Below are 24371 nucleotides of genomic sequence, written 5' to 3'. Positions count from 1 at the left end.
ACGGTAATGATTAATTAATTCTGCTAAATCATGCAAATATAACTTGTCTGTGTATAGCCGTATATAAGACAACTGCTGGGTATGCCCAGGAAGAGCTCCTGGTTAACATGTGTAGTATGGTGCAGTGAGCTGGTTGGAACCTCTTCAGCGCACTGACAATAAACAATGATTCATTTAAGATTGACTTCGTGTCCCTGTGTAAGAATTTCCACAACAGTGTGTTAACCCTCGCAAGGCTGCCGGCCCAAACTGATGGCATCCCTAGCCGCTTCCTCAGAGCATGTGCAGACGAGCTGGCTAGAGTGTTTACGGACATMTTCAATCTCTYCCTATCCCAGTCTACTGTCCCCACATGCTTTAAGATGTTCACCATTGTTCCTGTACCCAAGAAAACAAAGGTAACTGAACTAAATGACGATCACCCCGTAGCACTCACTTCTGCCATCATGAAGTGATTTGAGAGACTAGTCAAGGATCATAGCACCTCTACCTTACCTGACACACTAGACCCACTTCAATTTGCTTACCGCCCCAATAGATCCACAGACGATGCCATCGCACTGCACACTGCCCTATGCCATCTGGACAACAAGAATACCTATGTAAGAATGCTGTTCATTGACTGAAGCTCAGCATTCAACACCATAGTACCCTCCAAGATCATCATTAAGCTCGAGGCCCTGGGTCTGAACCCCGCCCTGTGCAACTGGGTCCTGGACTGCATGATAAGCCGCCCCCAGGCGGCGAAGGCAGGAAAAAACACCACTTTGCTGATTCTCAACACTGGGGTCTCACAAGGATGTGTGCTCAGCCCCCTCCTGTACTCCCTGTTCACCCATGACTGCGTGGCCACGCAAATCTCCTACTCAATCATCAAGTTTGCAAACGACACAAACGGTAGTAGGCCTGATATCCAACAATGACGAGACAGCTTAACAGGGAGGAGGTGAGGCCTTGGGAGTGTGGGGCCAGGAAAATGATCTCACACCCAACGTCAACAAAAGAAAGGAGCTGATTGTGGACTTCAGGAAACAGCAGAGGGAGCACCCCCCTATCCACATCAACAGGACTGCAGTGGAGAAGGTGGAAAGCTTCAAGTTCTCGTCGTACACATCACTGACAAACTGAAATGGTCCACCCACACAGACAGTGTGGTGAAGAAGGCGCAACAGCCCCTCTTCAACCTCAGAAGGCTGGCACCTAAAACCCTCACAAACTTTTACAGATGCAATTGAGAGCATCTGCAACCGCAGGGCTCTCGAGAGGGTGGTGCGGTCTGCCCAACGCATCACCGGGCACACCGCTATCATCCAGCAGGCGAAGTCAGTACAAGGTGGGACCGAGAGACTGAAAAACAGCTTCTATCTCAAGGCCATCAGACAGTTAAATACTGTTAGAATACTGTTAGCCATCAGTAGCACTTTAGAGGCTTCTGCCCTATATACATAGACATGGAATCACTGGCCACTTTAATAACGGAACACTAGTCTCTTTAATAATGTTTACATATTTTGCATTACTCATCTCATATGTATATACTGTATTCTATCCTATTCTACTGTATCTTAGTCTATTCTGCTCTGACATTGCTCACCCAAATATTTATATATTCTTAATTCCATTCCTTTACTTTAGATTTGTGTGTATTGTTGTAAAATTGATAGATATTACTGCACTGTTAGCTAGAAACACAAGCATTTCGCTACACTCGCAATAACATCTGCAAAACACATGTATGTGTCAAATACAATTGGATTTGATTTGATTTGAAGTTTATTTTTTTATACATTTGCAAAAATGTCTAAACTCAGGTACAAGGTATTGTGGTGTAGATTGATGAGGAGAAAAAAACAATTTAATACATTTTAGAATAAGGCTGTAACGTAACAACATTTGGAAAAAGTCAAGGGGTCTGAATCCTTCACGAATGCAGGAATACATACAGTATATGTAATGTATAWTGTAAAAGTAGTGCACTATAAAGAGARAAGKGTTCCATTTGGGATGTAGCTACTGTTTCATTGTGACATGAAACCTGTACAGCCCTCATAGTCTGCTGGTTTAATGTGTTTGCCCTAACTACATAGAAACTGCAAGGTGTRCAACATCAAGGTGCAGGCCCTCTTATGCATACTCTAGTGCACAATGGCACAAAACACAAGCCTCCAAGGAAACAGTAGACAGGAAATGATGCTAGGTGTGTGTTTTTTTTGTTTTAGTCATTACAGCAGTTTTTTTGTATTTCAACATTTCCTTGTGGCTGAGTTTGTTAAGTTAACCCTCAAATGACGAGTTGTAAGTTGTCCTATAAAAATCTGTAAACAATGGTTAAAACTAAAATATTGCAATACACTGAAACAGTTGAAAGAGGCCTGTAGCTTGGGAATACTCGATTTGAAGCACCAGCTTGATTTGATTTTTAAAAAACTACTTAAGTACAGTAAAAGTATTAGTCCATTAAAAAAACAAGCAGGGATTTGTAATTCAGTGTGCCMGTTTCAATGTAAGGCAGTCCCTTATTTTAAATACATATACTGTACATGACAATCAGTGCCTCTCAGAGAGTGAAAATGTGGTTCAGTCCCCTCATATTCGGAAACCACTGTTTCCTGTGAGACCCATTCACCACAGAGCTAGGGTCTTCCTCTTCACTACACACCCACTACAAATCAGATATGATATCCCTGTGTCTGTACGCTTAACCCATTTGTGTGTGTGGGCGTGTGCGTTCGCTCAGTATGCAAGGCGATATTGTTTTATATAGTATACTGCCCACAACTTTAAGACTCCATTCTCAATAGTTTCCCAGAAGATCATATAACATCAGACTATAATTATTTGATCAACATTTATAAGATAACTCAAATCTTTATTTACACGCAATCAGATGTACAATTTAGATGTACACCTCATCATTTGAAGAGCTAGCTTTCGTATTTACATCAAGAACTTGGTCTGTATCTCCAAWCAGCTCTCAAGGGCCAATAAAGGCTCAACTCTCGTGTTGCTTTTGTCTGAGAATGATTGATCTGAGGATGACTGATCAGTATTGTCCCATTCGGATTGGATGCTGGACCCCGTGCTTCTTCCTGGGCCCCCTGAGTGGAGCTTTGGGTTTGATGTTCATGTAGTCGCTCTGGGAACACGCCACTCTCCTCAGTCTGAGCTGAGGATCAAATTCACAGAAAGAGGTGGAGAGTGAGTAGGGTGAKCTGTGTATATGTATGCAGTYGTAGTTGTATACAACTGTCTCCATGCATCATTTATGTTTTCAATACATAAAGTACCAGTCAAAAGTTTGGACACACCTACTCATWCAATTGTTTTTCTTTATTTTCTACATTTATGTCTTCACTATTATTGTACAAACTATGAAATAACACATATGGAATCATGTACTAACCAAAAAAGTGTTAAATAAATCTTAATATATATTTATATTGAAGATTCTTCAAGTAGCCACCCTTTGACTTGATGACAGCTTTGCACATGCTTGGCATTCTCTCAACCAGCTTCATGCAGTAGTCACCTGGAATGCATTTCAATTAACAGGTGTGCCTTGTTAAAAGTTATTTTGTGGAATTTCTTTCCTTAATGCATTTGAGCCACTCAGTTGTGTTGTGACAAGGTAGGGGTGGTATACAGAARATAGYCCTATTTGKTARAAGACCAAGTCCATATYATGGCAAGAACAGCTCAAAAAAGCAAAGCGAAATGACAGTCCATCATTACTTTAAGACATGAAGGTCWGTCAATACGGAAAATGTCAAGTACTTTGAAAGTTTCTTCAAGTACAGTCGCAAAAACCATCAAGCGCTATGATGAAACTGGCTCTCATGAGGACCRCCACAGRAAWGGAAGACCCAGAGTTACCTCTGCTGCAGCGGGTAAGTTCATTAGAGTTAACTGCACTTCAGATTGCAGCCCAAAAAAATGCTTCACAGAGTTCAAGTAACAGACACATCTCAACATCTGTTCAGAGGAGACTGTGTGAATCAGGCCTTCATGGTTGAATTGCTGCAAAGAAACMACTACTAAAGGACACCAATAATAAGAAGAGACTTGTTTGGGCCAAGAAACACGAGCAATGGACATTAGACCTTGGTCTGATTAGTCTAAATTTGACATTTTTKGTTCCAACCGCGGTGTCTTTGTGAGATATAGAGTAGGTGAACGGATGATCTCCGCATGTGTGGTTCCCACTGTGAAGCATGGAGGAGGTGGTGTGAGGGTCCTTTGTTGGTGACCCTGTCAGTGATTTATTTAGAATTCGAGGCACACTTAACCAGCATGGCTACCACAGGATTCTGCAGCGATACGCCATCCCATCTGGTTTGCACTTAGTCCCACTATCATTTGTTTTTCAACAGGACAATGACCCAAAACACACCTCCAGGCTGTGTAAGGGCTATTTGACCGAGGAGAGTGATGGAGGGCTGCATCAGATGACCTGGCCTCCACAATCACCCAACCTTATCCCAATTGAGATSGTTTGGGATGAGTTGGACCGTAGAGTGAAGGAAAAGCAGCTAACAAGTGCTCAGCCTATGTGGGAAGTCCTTCAAGACTTTTGTAAAAACATTCCAGGTGAAGCTGGTTGAGAGAATGCCAAGAGTGTGTAAAGCTGTCATCAAGGCAAAGGGTGGCTACTTTGAAGAATCTCAAATATAACATATATTTTGATTTGTTTAACACTTATTTTGGTTACTACATGATTCCATATGTGTTATTTCATAGTTTGAATGTTTTCACTATTATTCTACAATGTTGAAAATAGTTTTTAAAAACTTTGATTAGTAGATGTGTCTCAACTTTTGACTGGTACTGAATACTATATTGCATTGTTGGACTAAATAGTTAATTGTGCATTGAATTTATGCCAAGGCTTGAGAGATGACTTATATGTTTTCATCACAGCACCTCATGGATGTAAGACAAGTTACCCTCTCTTTGATGAAAGGAAGCGAGATGTCGCTCACCCAGATGACAAAGGCGATGACCGTGACAACCAGGCCATAGATGGTGGTGACCCAGAACCCCAGCACCCATGCCCAAACAGGGACACCATGCACTCTAGGGTCTACACATCCCACAGTCTTTCCTGCCTGGCACTGGTATGCTGACCAACCAATCAGAGAGAGAGAGATGTGAGTTTTAAACTTCAAGGAGTAGTTTTACAGATCCAGATTAAGCCTACTCCTGGGGTACTTTACTTTTACAACTGAAAGTGCATTTTAAGTAAAAGACATAGGCTTATCTAGGTCCAGTAAACTGGCCCGTTTGGCCTTTAAGCACAAGTACATCGGAATATACACTGAGTGCACAAAACATTAGRAACACCATCCTACTTCCTAATAGTGAGTTGCAAACCCTTTTGCCCTCAGAACAGCCTTCCCACAGTTGTGTCAAGTTAATTGAATGACATTTGGATGGTGGACCATTCTTCATACACGCAGGAAACTGTTGAGCATGAAAAACGCTGCAGTGTTGCAGTTCTTGACACACTCAAACCGGTGTGCCTTGCACCTGCTACCATACTCCATTCACAGGCACTTAAATCTTTGTCTTGCCCATTCACCCTCTGAATGGCAAATATACACAATCAATATCTCAAGTCCTTCTTTAACCTGTCTCCTCCCCTTTATCTACACTGATTGATGTGGATTTCACAGGTGACATCAATAAAGGATCATAGCTTTCACCTGGATTTACCTGATCAGTCTTTGTCATGGAAAGAGCAGGTGTTCCTAATGTTTTGTACACTCAGTGTATATTCCTGTAAATCAAGATATAGCATTTTGAACTACTGTGCGTGCATGTGCGCACCCRTGTGTATTTGTGTGTGCTTGTATAGATCAGTTCCTTTTGAAGTAAACATACCTTCAACCAGGACCAAGGTCTGAGGCTCGTCTGGTACTTTCTCAATGGGAGGTGGGTACATGGGGTGCCCCTCACAGGTATAGACTCCAGCGCGCTCCGTGGTCATTCCAGAGAGGACAAAACTGACCGTATGGTCCTGTTTGTTCACCCTCAGCCCCAGACCCTCCCCAACAGGACTCACGGTCTCTGTGGAGTTGTGGTTGTGAGCACTGTCGTGAGTGTGGTTGCCAACCTCGACCAAGCCCAGGTAAAGGTGGAATCTCATCTCCTCCTGGTCCTTGCCTGTCAGGTTGGGGCATCTGACCGATGCAATGCCGTTGACAGACACACGGACCACGTAGGACGTTCTGGGCTTGTCTGGTGAGGGAAGGTCAAAAGTCAAATAGAGGCAGTCAGTTGTACGCATTATATCAAAGGGAAGTAGACAAGGGCCCTGTTTTAACACTTCCCTTCTTCTTTACTTGAAGAAATCAATGATCTGACACAGCAAGATTTGGTGAGTGCAATGAGGTGTAAACCTAGCCTTGGTGCCAGTCTGTTTCAGCTCTCTTGCCAAGTCCTTTTGGAATTGTCATGCCAAACAGATTACTGTGAGGCCAGACTTTTCAGTTTGACAATGACAGCATTTGAGTCATTGTCAACAGATCTGGGACCAGGCTAGTAGAAACCTACTCTGGTTACAAGTCTTTTTAGCTAACGTTCCACTCCTGTCCTTTGCCAAATTTCTTGGCTCTTTGATCTTGAACACACACACATAAACAGCTATGTACAGTACCTTGCAAAAGTATTCATCCCCCTTGGCGTTTTTCCTATTTTGTTGCATTACAATCTGTAATTTAAATGGATTTTTATTTGGATTTCATGTAATGGACATACACAAAATAGTCCAAATTGGTGAAGTGAAATGAAAAAAATAACTTGTTTCAAAAAATTCAAAACAGAAAAGTGGTGCGTGCATATGTATTCACCCCCTCTGCTATGAAGCTCCTAAATAAGATCTGCTGCAACCAATTACCTTCAGAAGTCACATAATTCGTTAAATAAAGTCCACCTGTTTGCAATCTGTCACATGATCTGTGTCACATGAACTGAGTATATATACACCTGTTCTGAAAGGATCCAGAGTCTGCAACACCACTAAGCAAGGGGCACCACCAAGCAAGCGGCACCATGAAGACCAAGGAGCTCGGAGAAGTACAGATCAGGGTTGGGTTATAAAAAAATATCTGAAACTTTGAACATCCCACAGAGCAACATTAAATAAACTATTAAAAAATTGAAAGAATATGGCACCACAACAAACCTGCCAAGAGAGGGCCGCCCACCAAAACTCACGGACCAGGCAAGGAGGGCATTAATCAGAGAGGCAACAAAGAGACCAAAGATAACCCTGAAGGAGCTGCAAAGCTCCACAGCGGAGACTGGAGTATCTGTCCATAGGATCACTTTAAGCCGTACACTCCACAGAGCTGGGCTTTATAGTAGAGTGGCCAGAAAAAAGCCATTGCTTATAGACAAAATAAGCAAACACGTATGGTGTTTGCCAAAAGGCATGTGGGAGACTCTCCAAACATATGGTATAAGGTACTCTGTTCAGATGAGACTGATGACACTATCTTTTTGGCCATCAAGGAAAACGCTATGTCTGCCGCAAACCCAACACCTCTCATCACCCCGAGAACACCATCCCCACAGTGAAGCATGGTGGTGGCAGCATCATGCTGTGGGGATGTTTTTCATCGGCAGGGACTGGGAAACTGATCAGAATTGAAGGAATGATTGATGGTGCAAAATACAGGGAAATTCTTGAGGGAAACCTGTTTCAGTCATCCAGAGATTTGAGACTGGGACTGAGGTTCACCTTCCAGCAGGACAATGACCCTAAGCATACTGCTAAAGCAACACTCAAGTGGTTTAAGGGGAAGCATTTAATGTCTTGGAATGGCCTAGTCAATGCCCAGACCCTCAATCCAATTGAGAATCTGTGGTATGACTTACAAATGGCTGTACACCAGTGGAAGCCATCCAACTTGAAGGAGCTGGAGCAATTTTGCCTTGAAGAAGGGCAACAATCCCAGTGGCTAGATGTGCAAAGCCTATAAAGACATACCCCACGAGACTTCGAGCTGTAATTGCTGCAAAAAGTGCTCTACAAAGTATTGACTTTGGGGGGTGAGTAGTGCACGCTCAAGTTTTCCGTTTTTTTGTCTTATTTCTTGTTTGCTTCACAATAAAACAATATTTTGCATCTTCCAAAGTGGTAGGCATGTTGTGTAAATCGAATGATACACCCCCCCCCCCCCCCCCCCGCCCCCCCAAAAATATATTTTAATTCCAGGTTGTAAGGCAACAAAATAGGAAAAATGCCAAGGGGTGAATACTTTTGCAAGCCACTGTATTTCTAACTTGTGAGGACTTTTGGGGGACTAACAATTGATTCCAATTCAAAATCCTATTTCCATAACCTTAACCCCTGACTCCAAACCCTAGCCCAATTCTAAACCTAACCTTAATTCTAACCCAAACCTGAACATTTTGTTTAAATTCTTCCAAAAAGTTAGCTTATAACAGTGAAACGTTTTGTGTGGGATAACACATAAGGCAATTCTAGGTCTTGTGGCATATTTTGGTTAAACTACTCCCAATTCAGTGGAATGCAACCCTCTGCACACACTGTGCATTCCTCCATCAATGTGCAGTGCACTCTTTCACACACACACACACACACCACACACACACACACACACACACACACACACAACACACACACACACACACACCACACACACACCACACACCACACGACACACAGCACAGGAAAATGGCTTCTGAGGCTTACCTAGTCTTTTTATTCTCTCAAGTTTGGATTATTCATATGCATAATTTCACAGTATTTTAACCCACACATTGAACATGCTCCAAAACAACTGTTGTGGCCTGAGATTTCAAAAAGAGACGCAGTCCCGTAACTGTGTGGACTAGAACATGTGAGTCACTTAGTTGAATCGTTATCACCCCCACCCCTGCCGTTTCCTTTCTGCAAGTACTATCAAAATGAGGAAACAACAACTTCAATGCATTATATAAACCTGCTTATTCTATTCATAATATAGCTGCAGTCTAGATGTTAAAGCATATACACATCTGTAATTGGGGTTTAACTGCAGTAGTTTGAGTAATGTGTTGGAGAGATCCAAACCACTGCAACTAGCATCCCCACCTGATAAAACCATGCAGCTTGGTGAGCATTGAAATCTTGAATGATCTGCAACCCTTTGATTGGGCAACCTTTTGTTCTTGTTATCAGAATGTTCTGGTAGTGCTATGGATCATGCCTGAGGTGACATTTGTTGAAACTGAGAATATAGATGAACGTTAATGACAAAGTCCAATGGTGAAACATTCAGACAGAAATGTAATAATTTAGAGCTGAAACGATTCTCTTTTTTACAAACGTTGCACCATCCTGGACTGACCCAGATCTGTTATATGTTTACATTTTTGGCCCATATCCCCCCCCCCAGCTTTTTATTTTGTTGTTACATGTACATTTTACATACATGCCACTTTTTTCACAATAGTTCCACAGCAATAATAAAGTAATTTGTTATACATTACACCTGGATAGATAGTACATTATGCATCGTGTTTTCAGTCATAACTATTATAGAGCGTGAGCTTTTAAACAGGCTCAGATCTTACCGTTACAGTAGTGGGAGCTTATCATGTTTGCAGCACTGGAGAGGGAGAGGAGGATCGTGGGTATCCAGTAAACGTTCATCTTGAAAGTTCTCAGTTTTGTCGTGAAACTGAAGCTCCCCTGCTATCCCTTTGCAGTGCACAACAATCAGGGTAAATGTGACGATACACTGTATGCCAAACCGAACGAGACAGTGACCGCTCTGCTCTACCTAAACAAACAACACATGCTCGTCACACGATGGCAGCGTGCATCTCATAACATCCTTCCCTGTCACTTCACTGTGAACAACAATCTGGCCCTCGTCGACTGTAAGCAACTCTCTCTGCTGCACATCTAGCAGGGTGACTGACTGCACAGACTCTTGAGTAAAAAACATCCGCACTCTGTTGGCAGTGCACTCTGAACTTCACAAAGTTTCTGCCCTCAAACGGTATGTGACTTTTGATGCCCTTCGAATTTGATATTTCTCTGTGTGTTAGGGCTTGGAACCTCGTATCGCATTAGTCATATGTTTGATTTCCCCCTCTTATCTCGGGACTGTTATATGGACTCGCTCCATATCATATTTCACTGCTTCTGGTAGAACTCGCAGAGACCCACCTGGGCCACGGCACCAATGTGAGTGACCGGGGTTCGAACCTGCGTCTTGCCCACAAGACTGTGTTAGCCTGCTAAGCTAGAGCATAATGCAAGTGTTTGAGTCTCAGGCAGAGTTACTCATCACGCGGTTGTTACATAGGTCTACCTAGCACCTGTCAGTGACGACCATCGCACTTGGTCTGTGGTTATGTGACTGTCTCCTGCAACAGTCAGTCAGGTAAACTAACATAATGTTGCACTTATATTATCACAGACGTGTAATGCGCCAAACCGTATAACCATTCACCACGTTGTGGCGAATGTGTAGGCCAACATTTCCTGTTTTTCATGATATTTTTGAGTAAACTTTCCAGTGAGCATCATTATCCAGAGTCACTTCACATCATACAGATAGATACCTTAATTAGAAATTGAGAGGCCTATAGTTTGTTTGGGGGGAACAGAGAGATTTACTGGTCTMCTTTAAATCTCACTGCAGCTATAGGCAAACATACACAAGTCAAATCAAATTTGATTTGTCACATGCGCCGAATACAACAGGTGTAGACTTTACCCCCACACACACACCTACTGTAGCTCACCCTAGCCACTCTCTACATTTACATCTTTATAAAATAATAATCAAATATGTGCCATTTAGCAGACACTTTTATTCAAAGAGACTTACAGTCATGCATACATACAAAGCATCATGCTCTACCGACTGGGCCCCACAGGACATGATTCATTATTACATTTGTCTGTAAATGATAGTCAACTCAGACTAAAGAGAGGAGTCTTCCCAGAGTGACTACATGAACACCAAACCCAGAATTTCCCCCAGAACAAACACACACTCACACGTGACTGTCAGTCATATCATGGCTGAAGCGCTGCGGATGATTCTTTCATGATCATCGTAATGGCCTTGCAACACTTTAGCAATTGGGAGTCCGTCATTGAAAGCAATATTAATGTCAGGTTTTTTTTGTATTTTTTTTTTTGTAGGCACAAACTCATTCATGGTTCGTTGGACAAAGCCTATGGGAAAATGTACTGAGTTTTTGGTTAAATGCCGAAAAATAAGTCTGTGGTAAACACAGGCTTAGGAGATCTTATACGTTTTGTTCTATGAGATAATCTTGGTCATTTTGAAGCATTTATGTTATTTAAAAAAACACATACAGCACACAAGGCTTTATAATTCATGAAGTTCATGATAACTGACTAATATTATCTCATAGAACAAAACATATAAAAATCTCYTACGCTTGTGTTAACCTCAGACCTTTATGCGGTATACGTTCCAAATGGCACCCTATTCCCTATAGTGCACACCCTGGGCAAAAGTAGTGCACTATAAAGMGAAAAGGTTTCCATTTGGAACATAGTSACTAYTACATTGTGACATGAAACCTGTACAGCCCTCGTAGTCTGCTGCAGTGTGTTTACCCTAACTAAATAGAAACTGCAAGGTGTGCAACATCAAGGAGCGGTGCCTCTTATGCATACAAAAGTGCACAATGGCACAAAAAAACAACCTCCAAGGGAACCTTAAACAGGAAATGATGCTAGGTGTTTTTGTTTTTTTAGTCATTGCAGCAGTTTCTTTCCTATCRTTTCCTTATCCGCCGAGTTACACAAGTTAAGTGTGCTCCTTAGTGAAAATAGAGAGATGTACMTTACRTCAAGGTCATGTCCTAAAACACAAGCAGGGATTTGTAATTCAGTGTGTCAGTTTCAATGTAGGACAGTCCCTTATKTTGACCCATACATGACAATCACAGTGGCTCTCAGAGAGAGAGYATGTGGTTTTAGTCCCCTCGTATTTGGAAACCACTGTTTCACGTGAGACCCATTCACTAGGGTCTTCCTCTAGCTACGCCACACGCGCACTACATATCACTGAGGGTGTCCCTGTGTCTGTAAGCTTAACCTGTTTGTATGTGCGCGTTAACTACAGTATGCATGGGGATATGAGACATGAACATTCATTTCRTATTATTTGTTGTTGTTGGGGGTATGCTGCCCACAACTTCAAGAGTCCATTCTCAATAGTTTCCCGGAAGATCATATTACATCAGACTATAATTATTTGATCAACACTTATAAGATAACTCAATCTTTATTTACACACAATCAGTTGTACAATTTAGATGTACACCATGTGACTTGAAGAACTGGTTTACATAAAGAACTTGGTGGGTTTCCGAAGTCAGCTCTCAAGKGCCAATAAAGGCTCAACTCTCGTGTAGCTTTTGTATGAGAATGACTGATCTGAGGATGACCGTGATCAGTATCGTCCCATTCGGATTGGATGCTGGACCCCCTGCTTCTTCCTGGGCCACCCGAGTGGAGCTCTGGGTTTGGTACTCATGTAGTCGCTCTGGGAACACTCCACTCTCCTCAGTCTGAGCTGAGGATCAAATTCACAGAAAGAGGTGGAGAGTGAGTAGGGTGAGCTGTGTATATGTATGCAGTTGTAGTTGTATACAACTGTCTCCATGCATCATTTATGTTTTAAATACATATACTATATTTCATTATTTGACTTTATTTGACTTTTTGTGTCATTTAAACTTGTATTTTTTGCTTATTTTGACTTTATTTTTGACTTTTATCTTTGACCGTCATCCCAGCAACTTCACTCCCACTTGTCTCCAGTTCCACATCCCAACCCTCAATTTCCCTCAGCTCATCCCACCTATCTCAGCTTGCCACCCTCTTCGTATTTCTTCGCAAAACATCTTTCAACTATGCTGTGATGTTTAACATGCAATTTTGAATCTATCGAAAAGAATCCATAGATTGCGAGTTGAAGATAAATACTTTTACTAAGAGTGTTAGTAAATGACTGACCAGGTCTCTCGATCTCCCGACAATGCTATTTATAGGGTCAATATTAGATTATTATGCTTTTCAGCCATTCCTGAAACTGAGACCAGAAACCGTCTACTTGAGGGAAATACCAGCACAAATGATCTATTGATTCTGTATCCTCACATCAAAATCTGCAGAGCTGYGATGGTTGTATGCCCCAAATATTCAACATTTTGTTGTTGGCAAGAATTCTGTACAATCATTTTAAAACCTCTTAACGATCTACARGATCGGTGTCCCACCCTCGGGACGGTTGAGTTAACGTGCGCTAATGTGATTAGCATGACGTTGTAAGTAACAAGAACATTTCYCAGGACATAGACATATCTTATATGGGCTGAAATCTTAGATTCTTGTTCATCTAACTGCACTGTCCAATTTACAGTAGCTATTACAGTGAAAACATACCATGCTATTGTTTGAGGAGAGTGCACAGTTATGTACTTGAACATGTGTATATATTGACCGATTAGGCACACTTGGGCAGACTTGATACAACATTTTGAACAGAAATGCAATGGTTCATTGAATCAGTCTGAAACTTTGCACATACAATGCTGCCATCTAGTGGCCAACATTTAAATTGTGCTAAGAGTCCAAAGTCAGATAATGGCCTTTCTCTTGCATTTCAAAGATGATGTATTATTTTTAACCAGATCTAATATGTTATATTCTTTTACATTATTTTCACATTTCCACAAACTTCACATTTCCACAAACTTCAAAGTGTTTCCTTTCAAATGGTATCAAGAATATACATATCCTTGCTTCAGGTCCTGAGCTACAGGTGGTTAGATTTGGGTATGTCATTTTGGGCGAAAATGGGATAAAAAGGGTCCGATCCTTAAGAGGTTTAACTGAAGCGCATGAAATGTTGAATCTTGCATCATTTTATTTATCAACTCGTCATTTTATATACAGTACCAGTCAAAAGTTTGGACACCTACTCATTCAAGGGTTTTTCTTCATTATGACTATTTTCTACATTGTACTATAATAGTGAAGACATCAAAACTATGAAATAACACATAACCTCAAARAATTAAACAAATCWAAATATATTTTATATTCTTCAAAGTAGCCACCCTTTGACTTYATGACAGCTTTGCACACTCTTGGCATTCTCTCAACCAGCTTCATGAGGAATGCTTTTCCAACAGTCTTGAAGGAGTTCCCACATATGCTGAGTACTTGTTCGCTGCTTTTCCTTCACTCTGCGGTCCAACTCATTCCAAACCATCTCAATTGGTTTGAGGTCGGGTGATTTGTGGAAGCCAGGTCATCTGATGTAGCACTCCATCACTCTCCTTCTTGGTCAAATAGCATTACACAGCCTGGAGGTGTCATTGTCTGTTGAAAAATCAATGATAGCCCACTAAGCACAAACCAGCTGGGATGGTGTATCGCTGCAGAATGCTGTGGTAGCCATGCAGGTTAAGTTGCCTTGAATTGTAAATAAATCAGACAGTGTCACCAGCAAAGCCCTCTCACACTCCTCCATGCTTCATGGTGGGAACCATACATGCGGAGATCATCCGTTCACCTACTCTGCGTCTCACAAAGACACGGGTTTAAACCAAAAATTTCTAATTTGGACTCATCAGACCAAAGGACAGATTTCCACCAGACTACATTTTTATTTTATTTTTTTACATTTTTATTTCACCTTTATTTAACCAGGAAGGCTAGTTGAGAACAAAGTTCTCATTTGCAACTGCACCTGGCCAAGAATAAAGCAAAGCAATTCGACACATACAACAACACAGAGTTACACAGGGAATAAACAAGACATACAGTCAATAATACAGTAGAAAAAATAAGTCTAATACAAATGTGAGCAAAAGAGGTGAGATAAGGGAGGTAAAGGCAAAAAAAAGGCCATAGGGGAAGAGGTAGTTGTTTGGGCTAAATTATAGATGGGCTATGTACAGGTGCGGTAATCTGTGAGTTGCTCTGACAGCTGGTGCTTAAAGCTAGTGAGGGAGATAAGTGTTTCCAGCTTCAGAGATTTTTGCAGTTCGTTCTAGTCATTGCAGCAGAGAACTGGAAGGAAAGACAACCAAAGAGGAATTGGCTTTGGGGGTGACCAGTGAGATATACCTGCTGGAGCGCGTGCTAGAGTGGGTGCTGCTATGGTGACCAGTGAGCTGAGATAAGGCGGGGCTTTACCTAGCAGAGACTTGTAGATAACCTGTAGCCAGTGGGTTAGGTGACGAGATGAAGCGAGGGCCAACCAACGAGAGCGTACAGGTCGCAATGTGTGTAGTGTATAGGGCTTTGGTGACAAAACGGATGGCACTGTGATAGACTGCATCCAGTTTGTTGAGTAGAGTGTTGGAGGCTATTTTATAGATGACATCACCGAAGTTGAGGATCGGTAGGATGGTCAGTTTTACGAGGGTATGTTTGGCAGCATGTGTGAAGGATGCTTGTTGCGATATAGGAAGCCGATTCTAGATTTAATTTTGGATTGGAGATGCTTAATGTGAGTCTGGAAGGAGAGTTTACAGTCTAACCAACACCTAGGTATTTGTAGTTGTCCACTATTCTAAGTCAGAACCGTCCAGAGTAGTGATGCTGGATGGGCGAGCAGGTGCGGGCAGTGATCGTTGAATAGCATGCATTAGTTTGACTTTGCGTTTAAGAGTTGTATGGCATTGAAGCTCGTCTGGAGGTTAGTTAACACAGTGTCCAAAGAGGGCCAGAAGTATACAGAATGGTGTCGTCGCGTAGAGGTGTATCAGAGAATCACCAGCAGCAAGAGCACATCATTGATGTATACAGAGAAGAGAGTCGGCCCGAGGATTTAACCCATTGATTGTGTTTCTTGGCCCAAGCAAGTCTCTTCTTCTTATTGGTGTCCTTTAGTAGTTTTTTCTTTTCAGCAATTCAACCATGAAGGCCTGATTCACGCAGTCTCCTCTGAACAGTTGATGTTGAGATGTGTCTGTTACTTGAACTCTGTGAAGCATTTATTTGGCGGCAATCTGAGGTGCAGTTAACTCTAATGAACTTACCCTCTGCAGCAGAGGTAACTCTGGGTCTTCCTTTCTTGTGGCGGTCCTCATGAGAGCCAGTTTCTCATAAGGCTTGATGGTTTGCGACTGCACTTGAAGAAACTTTCAAAGTTCTTGACATTTTCTGGATTGACTGACCTTCATGTCTTAAAGTAATGAAGGACTGTCGTTTCTCTTTGCTTATTTGAGCTGTTCTTGCCATGATATGGACTTGGTCTTCTACCAAATAGGCTATCTTCTGTATACCACCCTACCTTGTCACAACACAACTGATTGCCTCAAACGCATTAAAGAGGAAAGAAATTCCACAATTAACAAGACACAACGTGTAATTGAAATGCTTTCCAGGTGACTACCTCATGAAGCTGGTTCAGAGAATGCAAAGTGTGTGTAAAGCTGTCATCAAGGCAAATAAAAATATATTTAAAACTTTTTTTTGGTTACTACATGATTCCATGTGTTATTTCATAGTTTTGATGTCCACTATTATTCTACAATGTAGACCATACTTTTTACGAAGAAAAAAAAACCCTGAATGAGTACGTAGGTCCAAACTTTTGACTGGTACTATATATATATATATATATATATATACCTGTGCCATGGAATGGTACATCAAAATTCTCTTCCTAGCTATTTTGCAAGTGTTATGGCACAGCTGTCAACATCCTGGTCCTCAAAATACAGGTATTTTATCAACCAGACATTTGAGTTCAACAATGTGTTGTAATATTTGTTCTATTTTCTGGGGGATGAAATCGAAATTGTAAACAGCTCTGCATTGCTTATTTGAAAAAGAATACTTGAACAAGGTTTCAATTAATTAATTAAGGCCATTTTTAAACAAGGATTACTTTAATTTAACTTGAGAACCATTTGGGTCTAAGTAAAACTTTTGTATAAGTAAAGCTTTAAGAGGTTTAGTGCTTTTATATTTAATCATCTCAGCCCACCCAGTTCATATTCATTTTATAGATAAGAACGTTTTATCTTGTCCGGTTTAGCATTCCAGATGAAGCTATATATTTTTGCTCATACAGTATGATTTGAGAAAACCAAGCCATCAGGAGTAGGCAGCTATGACTAAGGAGTTAATCAAGGTAATTKTTCCTTAAATAGACAGGTATATACCTCWYAATGGACTAAATAGTTAATTGTGCATTGAAATTATGCCAAGGCTTGCTTAAATGTTTTCATCACAGGAGGCAGCATMTCATGGATGTAAGACAAGTTACMCTCTCTGAGGAAAGGAAGCAAGATGTCACTCACCCGGATGGCAAAGGCGATGACCGTGACAACMAGGCCATAGATGGTGGTGACCCAGAACCCCAGCACCCATGCCCAAGCAGGGACACCATCATCTCCAGAATCGACACATCCCACAGTCTTCCTTGCCTGGCACTGGAGAGCTGACCAACCAATGAAAGAGAGAGATAGATATGTGAGTTTTAAGCTTTAAGGGGCAGTTTTCCGGATCCAGAATAAKCCTACTCCTGGAGTAACTTCGTTTTTACATTGAAAATACATTTCAGTCCAGAAGTAGGCTTGTATAGGTTCAGGAAACTGGCCAGTTTGGCTTTTTAAGTGTAAATAGATCCTTAGAATATACTGTGTGTGTACAAAACATTAGGAACACCTTCCTAATGTTGAGTTACACGCGCTTTTCCCCGCAGAACAGCCTCAATTCGTCACCGTATGTACTCTACAAGGTGTCAAACGTGCTACAGGGATGCTGGTCCATGATGATTCCAATGTTTCCCACAGTTGTATCAAGTTGGCTGGATGTCCTTTGGGTGGTGGACCATTCTTGATACACATAGAAAACTGTTGAGCGTGAAAAACCCAGCAGCGTTGAAGTTCTTGACACACTCAAACCGGTGCACCTGGAACCTACTACCATACTCCGTTCAAAGGCACTTAAATMTTTTGCCTTGCCCATTTACCCTCTGAATGGCATACATACACAATCCATGTTTTAAATGTCTCAAAGCACAAATATCCTTCTTTAACCTGTCTCCTCCCCTTCGTCTACACTGATTGAAGTGGATTTAACAAGTGACATCAATAAGGGCTCATACCATTCACCTGGTCAGTCTWTGTCATGGAAGAGCAGGTGTTCCTAATGTTTTGTACACTCAAGTGTATCTATTTCTGTAAATCAATATATAGCATTTTGTGCATGCCTGTGCGCACCCGTGTGTATTTGTGTGTGCTTGTATAGATCAGTTCCTTTTGAAGTAAACATACCTTCAACCAGGACCAAGGTCTGAGGCTCGTCTGGTACTTTCTCAATGGGAGGTGGGTACATGGGGTGCCCCTCACAGGTATAGACTCCAGCGCGCTCCGTGGTCATTCCAGAGAGGACAAAACTGACCGTATGGTCCTGTTTGTTCACCCTCAGCCCCAGACCCTYCCCAACAGGACTCACGGYCTCTGTGGAGTTGTGRTTGTGAGCATTGTCGTGAGTGTGGTTGCCAACCTCGACCAAGCCCAGGTAAAGGTGGAATCTCATCTCCTCCTGGTCCTTGCCTGTCAGGTTGGGGCATCTGACCGATGCAGTGCCGTTGACAGACACACGGACCACATTGAACGTTCTGAGCTTGTCTGGTGAGGGAAGGTCAAAAGTCAAACAGAGGCAGTCAGTTGTGCGTGTCCTGTTTGTTCCCACACTCGGGACTCTGACTCTCTATTGGTTACACGGACTCTTGGCCTCCCATCCTATTCTAATCACCTCTCGCCGGCTTTGTATTCATGTTACCTAAGGAAATTGCTGTACAATATGATCTTGTTGCCATCTAATGCACATTCAAATGTTATAAATCAACACTGCAGAGCTCTCCCTGTCCTCTGCCGTGACCTGATTGTATTACTGCTGATTATATCTGTAGATGTGCATGCACATCCTGGCCCATCTRCTGTTGCTAGCCTCAATTCTGATTTGTGCTCTGATATCTGCTTCACTGATTTCTGCTCTCGTAAAAGCCTGGGTTTTCTGCACGTTAACACTAGAAGCTTATTACCTAAAATGTATCAATTGAAAGTGTGGGTTCACAGCTCCAATCCAGATGTGTTGGTCATTACTGAGWTGTGGTTAAGAGTGTTTGGAACACTGATGTTAACCTTTCTAGAAGACAAATCTTCTATAAGACAGATCTTCCAAAGGTGGTGGAGTGGCAATCTTTACCAAGGAACAACTACAGTGCTTGATTGTCTCCACCAAGTCTGTCCCCAAACAATTTGATTTGCTGGTTTTACACATTACACTTTAAAATAACTCTTTGTTGACTTGTTGCTGGGTGCTATCGTCCTCCATCAGCACCGGCCTGTACCCTACCTGCCCTAAGCTCTCTCCTGGCCCCTTACACCAAGTCTGAATTTGTCCTGCTAGGTGATCTAAACTGGGACATGCTTAAACCACCTGACCAAGTCCTAAAGCAATGGGACTCCCTAAATCTCTCAGATTATTACCAATCCCACAAGGTATGACTCCAAACATCCAGAAAAGGCTACTCCCCTTGATGTTATCCTCACAAATAATCCTGATAGGTATCAGTCTGGTGTTTTCTGTAATGACCTTAGAGATCACTGTTTTACAGCCTGTGTTCGTAATGGCTGTTCAGTGAAACGACCTGTCCTGACTTGTCATAGACGCTTGCTAAAAAACTTTGATGAGCAAGTCTTCCTTCATGATCTTGCCTCTGTAAAATGGTATAGAATCAGCTCGAAGACAATTGGACCTTCTTTTTTGATATTTTCAGTGGTATCGTTAACAAATACGCACCCATAAAGAAAATGAGAATTAAAAACAGGTTCCGCCCCTGGTTCGACTGTGATCTGAGTTACTCCACCTCAAGAATTCTATTTGGCAAATCGCTCGGCACACGCWTACTCAGSCTGACTGGCTCTCGTTCAGACAAATGAGAAATAAGTGCACTCAGGCTATCMGGAAGGCCAACGTTAGTTACTCTAAGGAGCAGTTCTCTCTCTGTGGGTCTAACCCCAAGAAGTTTGTGAAAACGGTTAAATAATGTTCCATAATGTTGATGGTGTGGTTGTTACTGAAAAGGAGCACATGGATGAGCTCTTTAATCACCACTTCATTAAGTCAGGATTCCTATTTGACTCTGCCATGCCCCCTTGCTCATCCAACATTTCCTCATCTCCCACCCCTTCTAATGTGACTATCCCCGAAGCTCCTCCATCTTTTTCCCCTGCCCYGCTACAAAGTTTCTCCCTGCAGGCGGTCACTKAGTMCGAGGTGCTAAAGGAGCTCCTTAAACTTGACCCTAAAAARACATCTGGTTCAGATGGTTTAGACCCTTTMTTCTTTAAGGTTGCTGCCCCTATCATCGCCAAGCCTATCTYYGACCTTTTTAACCTSTCTCTMCTYTCTGGGGAGGTTCCCATTGCTTGGAAGGCAGCCACGGTGCWTCCTTTATTTAAAGGGTGAGATCAAGCTGATCCTAACTGTTATAGGCCAATTTCTATTTTGCCCTGTTTMTCAAAAGTGTTGGAAACTTGTCAATAATCAATTGACTGGCTTTCTTGATGTCTATAGTATTCTCGCGGGTATGCRATCTGGTTTCCGCACAGGTWATGGATGTGTCACTGCAACCTTAAAGGTCCTAAATTATGTCACCATTGCCCTTGATTTTAAGCAATATTGTGCTGCTATTTTTATTGACTTGRMCAAAGACCATTCCATTCTTGTGGGCCGGCTAAGGAGTATTGGTCTTTGGCCTGGTTTGCTAACTACCTCTCTCAAAGAGTGCAGTGTATAAAGTGTCTTAGTCACTGCCTGTCACYAAGGGAGCACCCCGAGGCTCGATCCTAGGCCCCACGCTCTTCTCAATTTACATCAACAACATAGCTCAAGTAATAGGAGGCTCTCTCATCCATTTATATGCAGATRATACAGTCTTATACTCAGCTGGTCCCTCCTTGGATTTTGTGTTAAACGCTCTTCAACAAAGCTTTCTTAGTGTCCAACAAGCTTTCTCTGCCCTTAACCTTGTTCTGAACAAAACAAAGGTCATGTGGTTTGGTAAGAAGAATGCCCCTCTCCCCACCGGAGTGATTACTACCTCTGAGGGTTTAGAGCTTGAGGTAGTCACCTCATACAAGTACTTGGGAGTATGGCTAGATGGTACACTGTCCTTCTCTCAGCAGATATCAAAGCTGCAGGCTAAGGTTAAATCTAGACTTGGTTTCCTCTATCGTAATCACTCCTCTTTCACCACAGCTGTCAAACTAACCCTGATTCAGATGACTATCCTACCCATGCTAGATAACGGAGATGTAATTTATAGATCGATCGGCAGTTGAGGGTGCTCTCGAGCAGCTAGATGTTCTTTACCATTCGGCCATCAGATTTGCCACCAATGCTTCTTATAGGACACATCACTGCACTCTATACWCCTCTGTAAACTGGTTATCTCTGTATACCTGTCGCAAGACCCACCGGTTGATGCTTATTTATAAGACCCTCTTAGGCCTCACTCCCCCCTACCTGGGATATCTGCTGCAGCCCTCATCCTCCACATACAACACCCGTTCTGCCAGTCACATTATGTTAAAGGTCCCCAAAGCACACACATCCCTGGGTCGCTCGTCTTTTCAGTYCGCTGCAGCTAGCGACTGGAACGAGGTGCAACAAACACTCAAACTGGACAGTTTTATCTCCATCTCTTCATTCAAAGACTCAATCATGGACACTCTTACTGACAGTTGTGGCTGCTTCGGGTGATGTATTGTTGTCTCTACCTTCTTGCCCTTTGTGCTGTTGTCTTTGACCAATAATGTTTGTACTGTACCATGTTGTTGTGCTGCTACCATGTTGTTCTGCTGCTATGTTGTGTTGTTACCATGTTGTTGTGTTGCTACCATGATGTGTTTCATGTGTTGCTGCCATGCTGTGTTGTTTTCTTAGGTCTCTCTTTATGTAGCGTTGTGGTGTCTCTCTTGTCATGATGTGTGTTTCGTCCTATACTTAAATAAAAAAATATATTTTTAATCCCAGCCCCCATCCCCCATCCCCCAGGAGGCCTTTTGCCTTCTGGTAGGCCGTCATTGTAAATAAGAATTTGTTCTTAACTGATTTGGCTTAATAAAAGGTTTTTAAAAAATTGATTAGATTATATATAATCTATGTGATGACGTTGAATGTGTTGCTGAGCATAAGAGTATTTTTTTTCAACCTAACTTTTTTTGGGGGGGGATTTCATGTTGAATTCACAACCAAATGTAAATCCCAACTACAAGTTAATATCACAACTGAAAACCTGACATCTCTAGCAAACAATGAAGCGACAGGCAGCAATCTCAAGGGGATTCAAACAATTCAGATTGCTTTCACTTACTCATATTGTACCTAGCCCCAAATCTGGATTATTCATATTTCATTATTTGTAATTTCCTTGTATTTTAACCCACACATTGAACATKTTCCGTGAGAGAGAGCGAGAGAGCTTTCATAAAGTGGTGGAGAGAGGCAGTCACAGAACTGTGTGGAATAGAAAACGTGAGTCACTTAGTTTCATCCCTGTCACCCTGCCTATTCTTTTCTGCAAAGTCCTATCAAAATTAGGAAACAGCCAATTCAATGCATTACTTACAGTTGATTCGGAAGTTTACATACACCTTAGCCAAATACATTTAAACTCAGTTTTTCACATTTCCTGACATTTAATCTTAGTAAAAATTCCCTGTCTTAGGTCAGTTAGGATCACCTCTTTATTTTAAGAATGTGAAATGTCAGAATAATATTAGCAATCCTCCCCCTTTTTCCTCCAAACATAACGATGGTCATTATGGCCAAACAGTTCTATTTTTGTTTCATCAGACCAGAGGACATTTCTCCAAAAAGTACAATCTTTGTCCCTATGTGCAGTTGCAAACCGTAGTCTGGCTTTTTTATGGCGGTTTTGGAGCAGTGGCTTCTTCCTTGCTGAGCGTCCATTCAAGTTATGTCGACCAAGACTCGTTTTACTGTGGATATAGATACTTTTGTACTGGTTTCCTCCAGCATCTTCACAAGGTCCTGTGCTGTTTTGGGATTGATTTGCACTTTTCGCACCACGGTACGTTTACCTCTAGGAGACAGAACGYGTCTCTTTCCTAAGCACTTAACTTTCCTAAGCACCTAACTTCCGACTTSAACTGTACATAGACCTGCTTATTCTATTCATAATATAGCTGTAGTCTAGATGTTAAAGCATATCCACATCTGTAATTGGGGTTTAACTACAGTAGTTTGAGTAATGTGTTGGAGAGATCCAAACCACTGCAACTAGCATCCACACCTGATAAAACCATGCAGCTTGGTGAACATTGCAATCTTGAATAATCTGCAACCCTTTGATTGGGCAACCTTTGGCTTTTGTTCTAGTTATCAGAATGTTCTGGTAGTGCTATGGATCATGCCTGATGTGACATTTGTTGATACTGAGAATATAGATGAACGTTAATGACAAAGTCCAATGGTGAAACATTCAGACAGAAATGTAATAATTAGAGCTGAAACGATTTCTTATTCTACCTGACTGACATTTACATCTGTTCTACACAATACTCTATGAACATTCTATAACATTGCACCCTACTAAACAGGCTCAGATCTTACCGTTACAGTTGTGGGAGCTTATCATGTTTGCAGCACTGGAGAGGCAGAGGGAGAGGAGGATCGTGGGTATACAGTAAACSATCATCTTGAAAGTTCTCAGTTTTGTCGTGAAACTGAAGCTCCCCTGATATCCCTTTGCAGTGCACAACAATCAGGGTAAATGTAATGATACACTGTATGCCAAACCGAACGAGACAGTGACCGCTCTGCTCTACCTAAACATACAACACATGCTYGTCACACGATGACAGCGTGCRTCTCATAACATCCTTCCCTGTCACTTCACTGTGAACAACAATCTGGCCCTCGTCGACTGTAAGCAACTCTCTCTGCTGCACATCTAGCTGGGTGACTGACTGCACAGACTCTTGAGTAAAAAATATCCGCACTCTGTGGCAGTGCACTCTGAACTTCATCAGAAGTTTCCGCGCTCTACCGGTGTGTGACCTTTGATGGGGTTGGAACCTCGTATCGCATTACTCATGTTTGATTTTCTCCATATCATATTTCACTGCTTCTGGTAGAACTCGCAGAGACCCACCCAGGTTTCTCTGTTGCTATGTGACTGTCTCCTGTGACAGACAGTCAGGAAAACTCTGGTATGATCACAGAGACAAGGGAGTATTACATCGAATCGTATCACCATACATCTCGTTGTGGTCACTGTATAGGCCAACATTTCCTGTTTGTC

General features: G+C 42.0%; 2 protein-coding genes across 3 annotated transcripts; both read right to left on the bottom strand.

Annotated features, from left to right (window-relative positions):
- Nucleotides 1-1755: 1755 nt before the first annotated feature.
- On the bottom strand, nucleotides 1756-9994 carry LOC111971010 (T-cell-specific surface glycoprotein CD28). 2 transcript variants are annotated; one of them, XM_023997807.2, is made up of 4 exons: nucleotides 9583-9994; nucleotides 5881-6237; nucleotides 4944-5119; nucleotides 1756-3166 (listed from the first exon to the last, which is right to left on the bottom strand). In XM_023997807.2, exons 1-4 carry the CDS (start codon nucleotides 9659-9661, stop codon nucleotides 3044-3046), a joined length of 735 nt encoding a protein of 244 aa, XP_023853575.1. In that variant the 5' UTR covers nucleotides 9662-9994; the 3' UTR covers nucleotides 1756-3043. The 2 variants fall into 2 exon arrangements, with proteins under 2 accessions (XP_023853575.1, XP_023853577.1); XM_023997809.2 differs by having other exon boundaries at nucleotides 4980-5119; nucleotides 9583-9991.
- A 2367-nt stretch (nucleotides 9995-12361) lies between these two features.
- Nucleotides 12362-23861, bottom strand: LOC111971009 (T-cell-specific surface glycoprotein CD28). Its single transcript, XM_023997806.2, has 4 exons — nucleotides 23681-23861; nucleotides 18307-18663; nucleotides 17329-17468; nucleotides 12362-12578 (listed from the first exon to the last, which is right to left on the bottom strand). The coding sequence occupies exons 1-4, from the start codon at nucleotides 23763-23765 to the stop codon at nucleotides 12456-12458; spliced, it is 705 nt and encodes a 234-aa protein (XP_023853574.1). The 5' UTR covers nucleotides 23766-23861; the 3' UTR covers nucleotides 12362-12455.
- Nucleotides 23862-24371: the final 510 nt, after the last annotated feature.

The sequence above is a fragment of the Salvelinus sp. IW2-2015 genome, linkage group LG12, assembly GCF_002910315.2.
Source record: "Salvelinus sp. IW2-2015 linkage group LG12, ASM291031v2, whole genome shotgun sequence".
NCBI lineage: Eukaryota > Metazoa > Chordata > Actinopteri > Salmoniformes > Salmonidae > Salvelinus > Salvelinus sp. IW2-2015.
Note: the sequence above shows the minus strand (reverse complement) of the source record. Positions and strands in the feature narration are given on the sequence as shown.

Coding starts and splice junctions, on each gene's coding strand:
- LOC111971010 (XM_023997807.2), bottom strand. CDS start 9,661: ATGAACGTTTACTGGATACCCACGATCCTCCTCTCCCTCTCCAGTGCT. Junction 5,120..5,880: donor GACCTTGGTCCTGGTTGAAG/GTATGTTTACTT, acceptor TTGGTTGGTCAG/CATACCAGTGCCAGGCAGGA. Junction 3,167..4,943: donor TTCCTTTCATCAAAGAGAGG/GTAACTTGTCTT, acceptor TTTGATCCTCAG/CTCAGACTGAGGAGAGTGGC.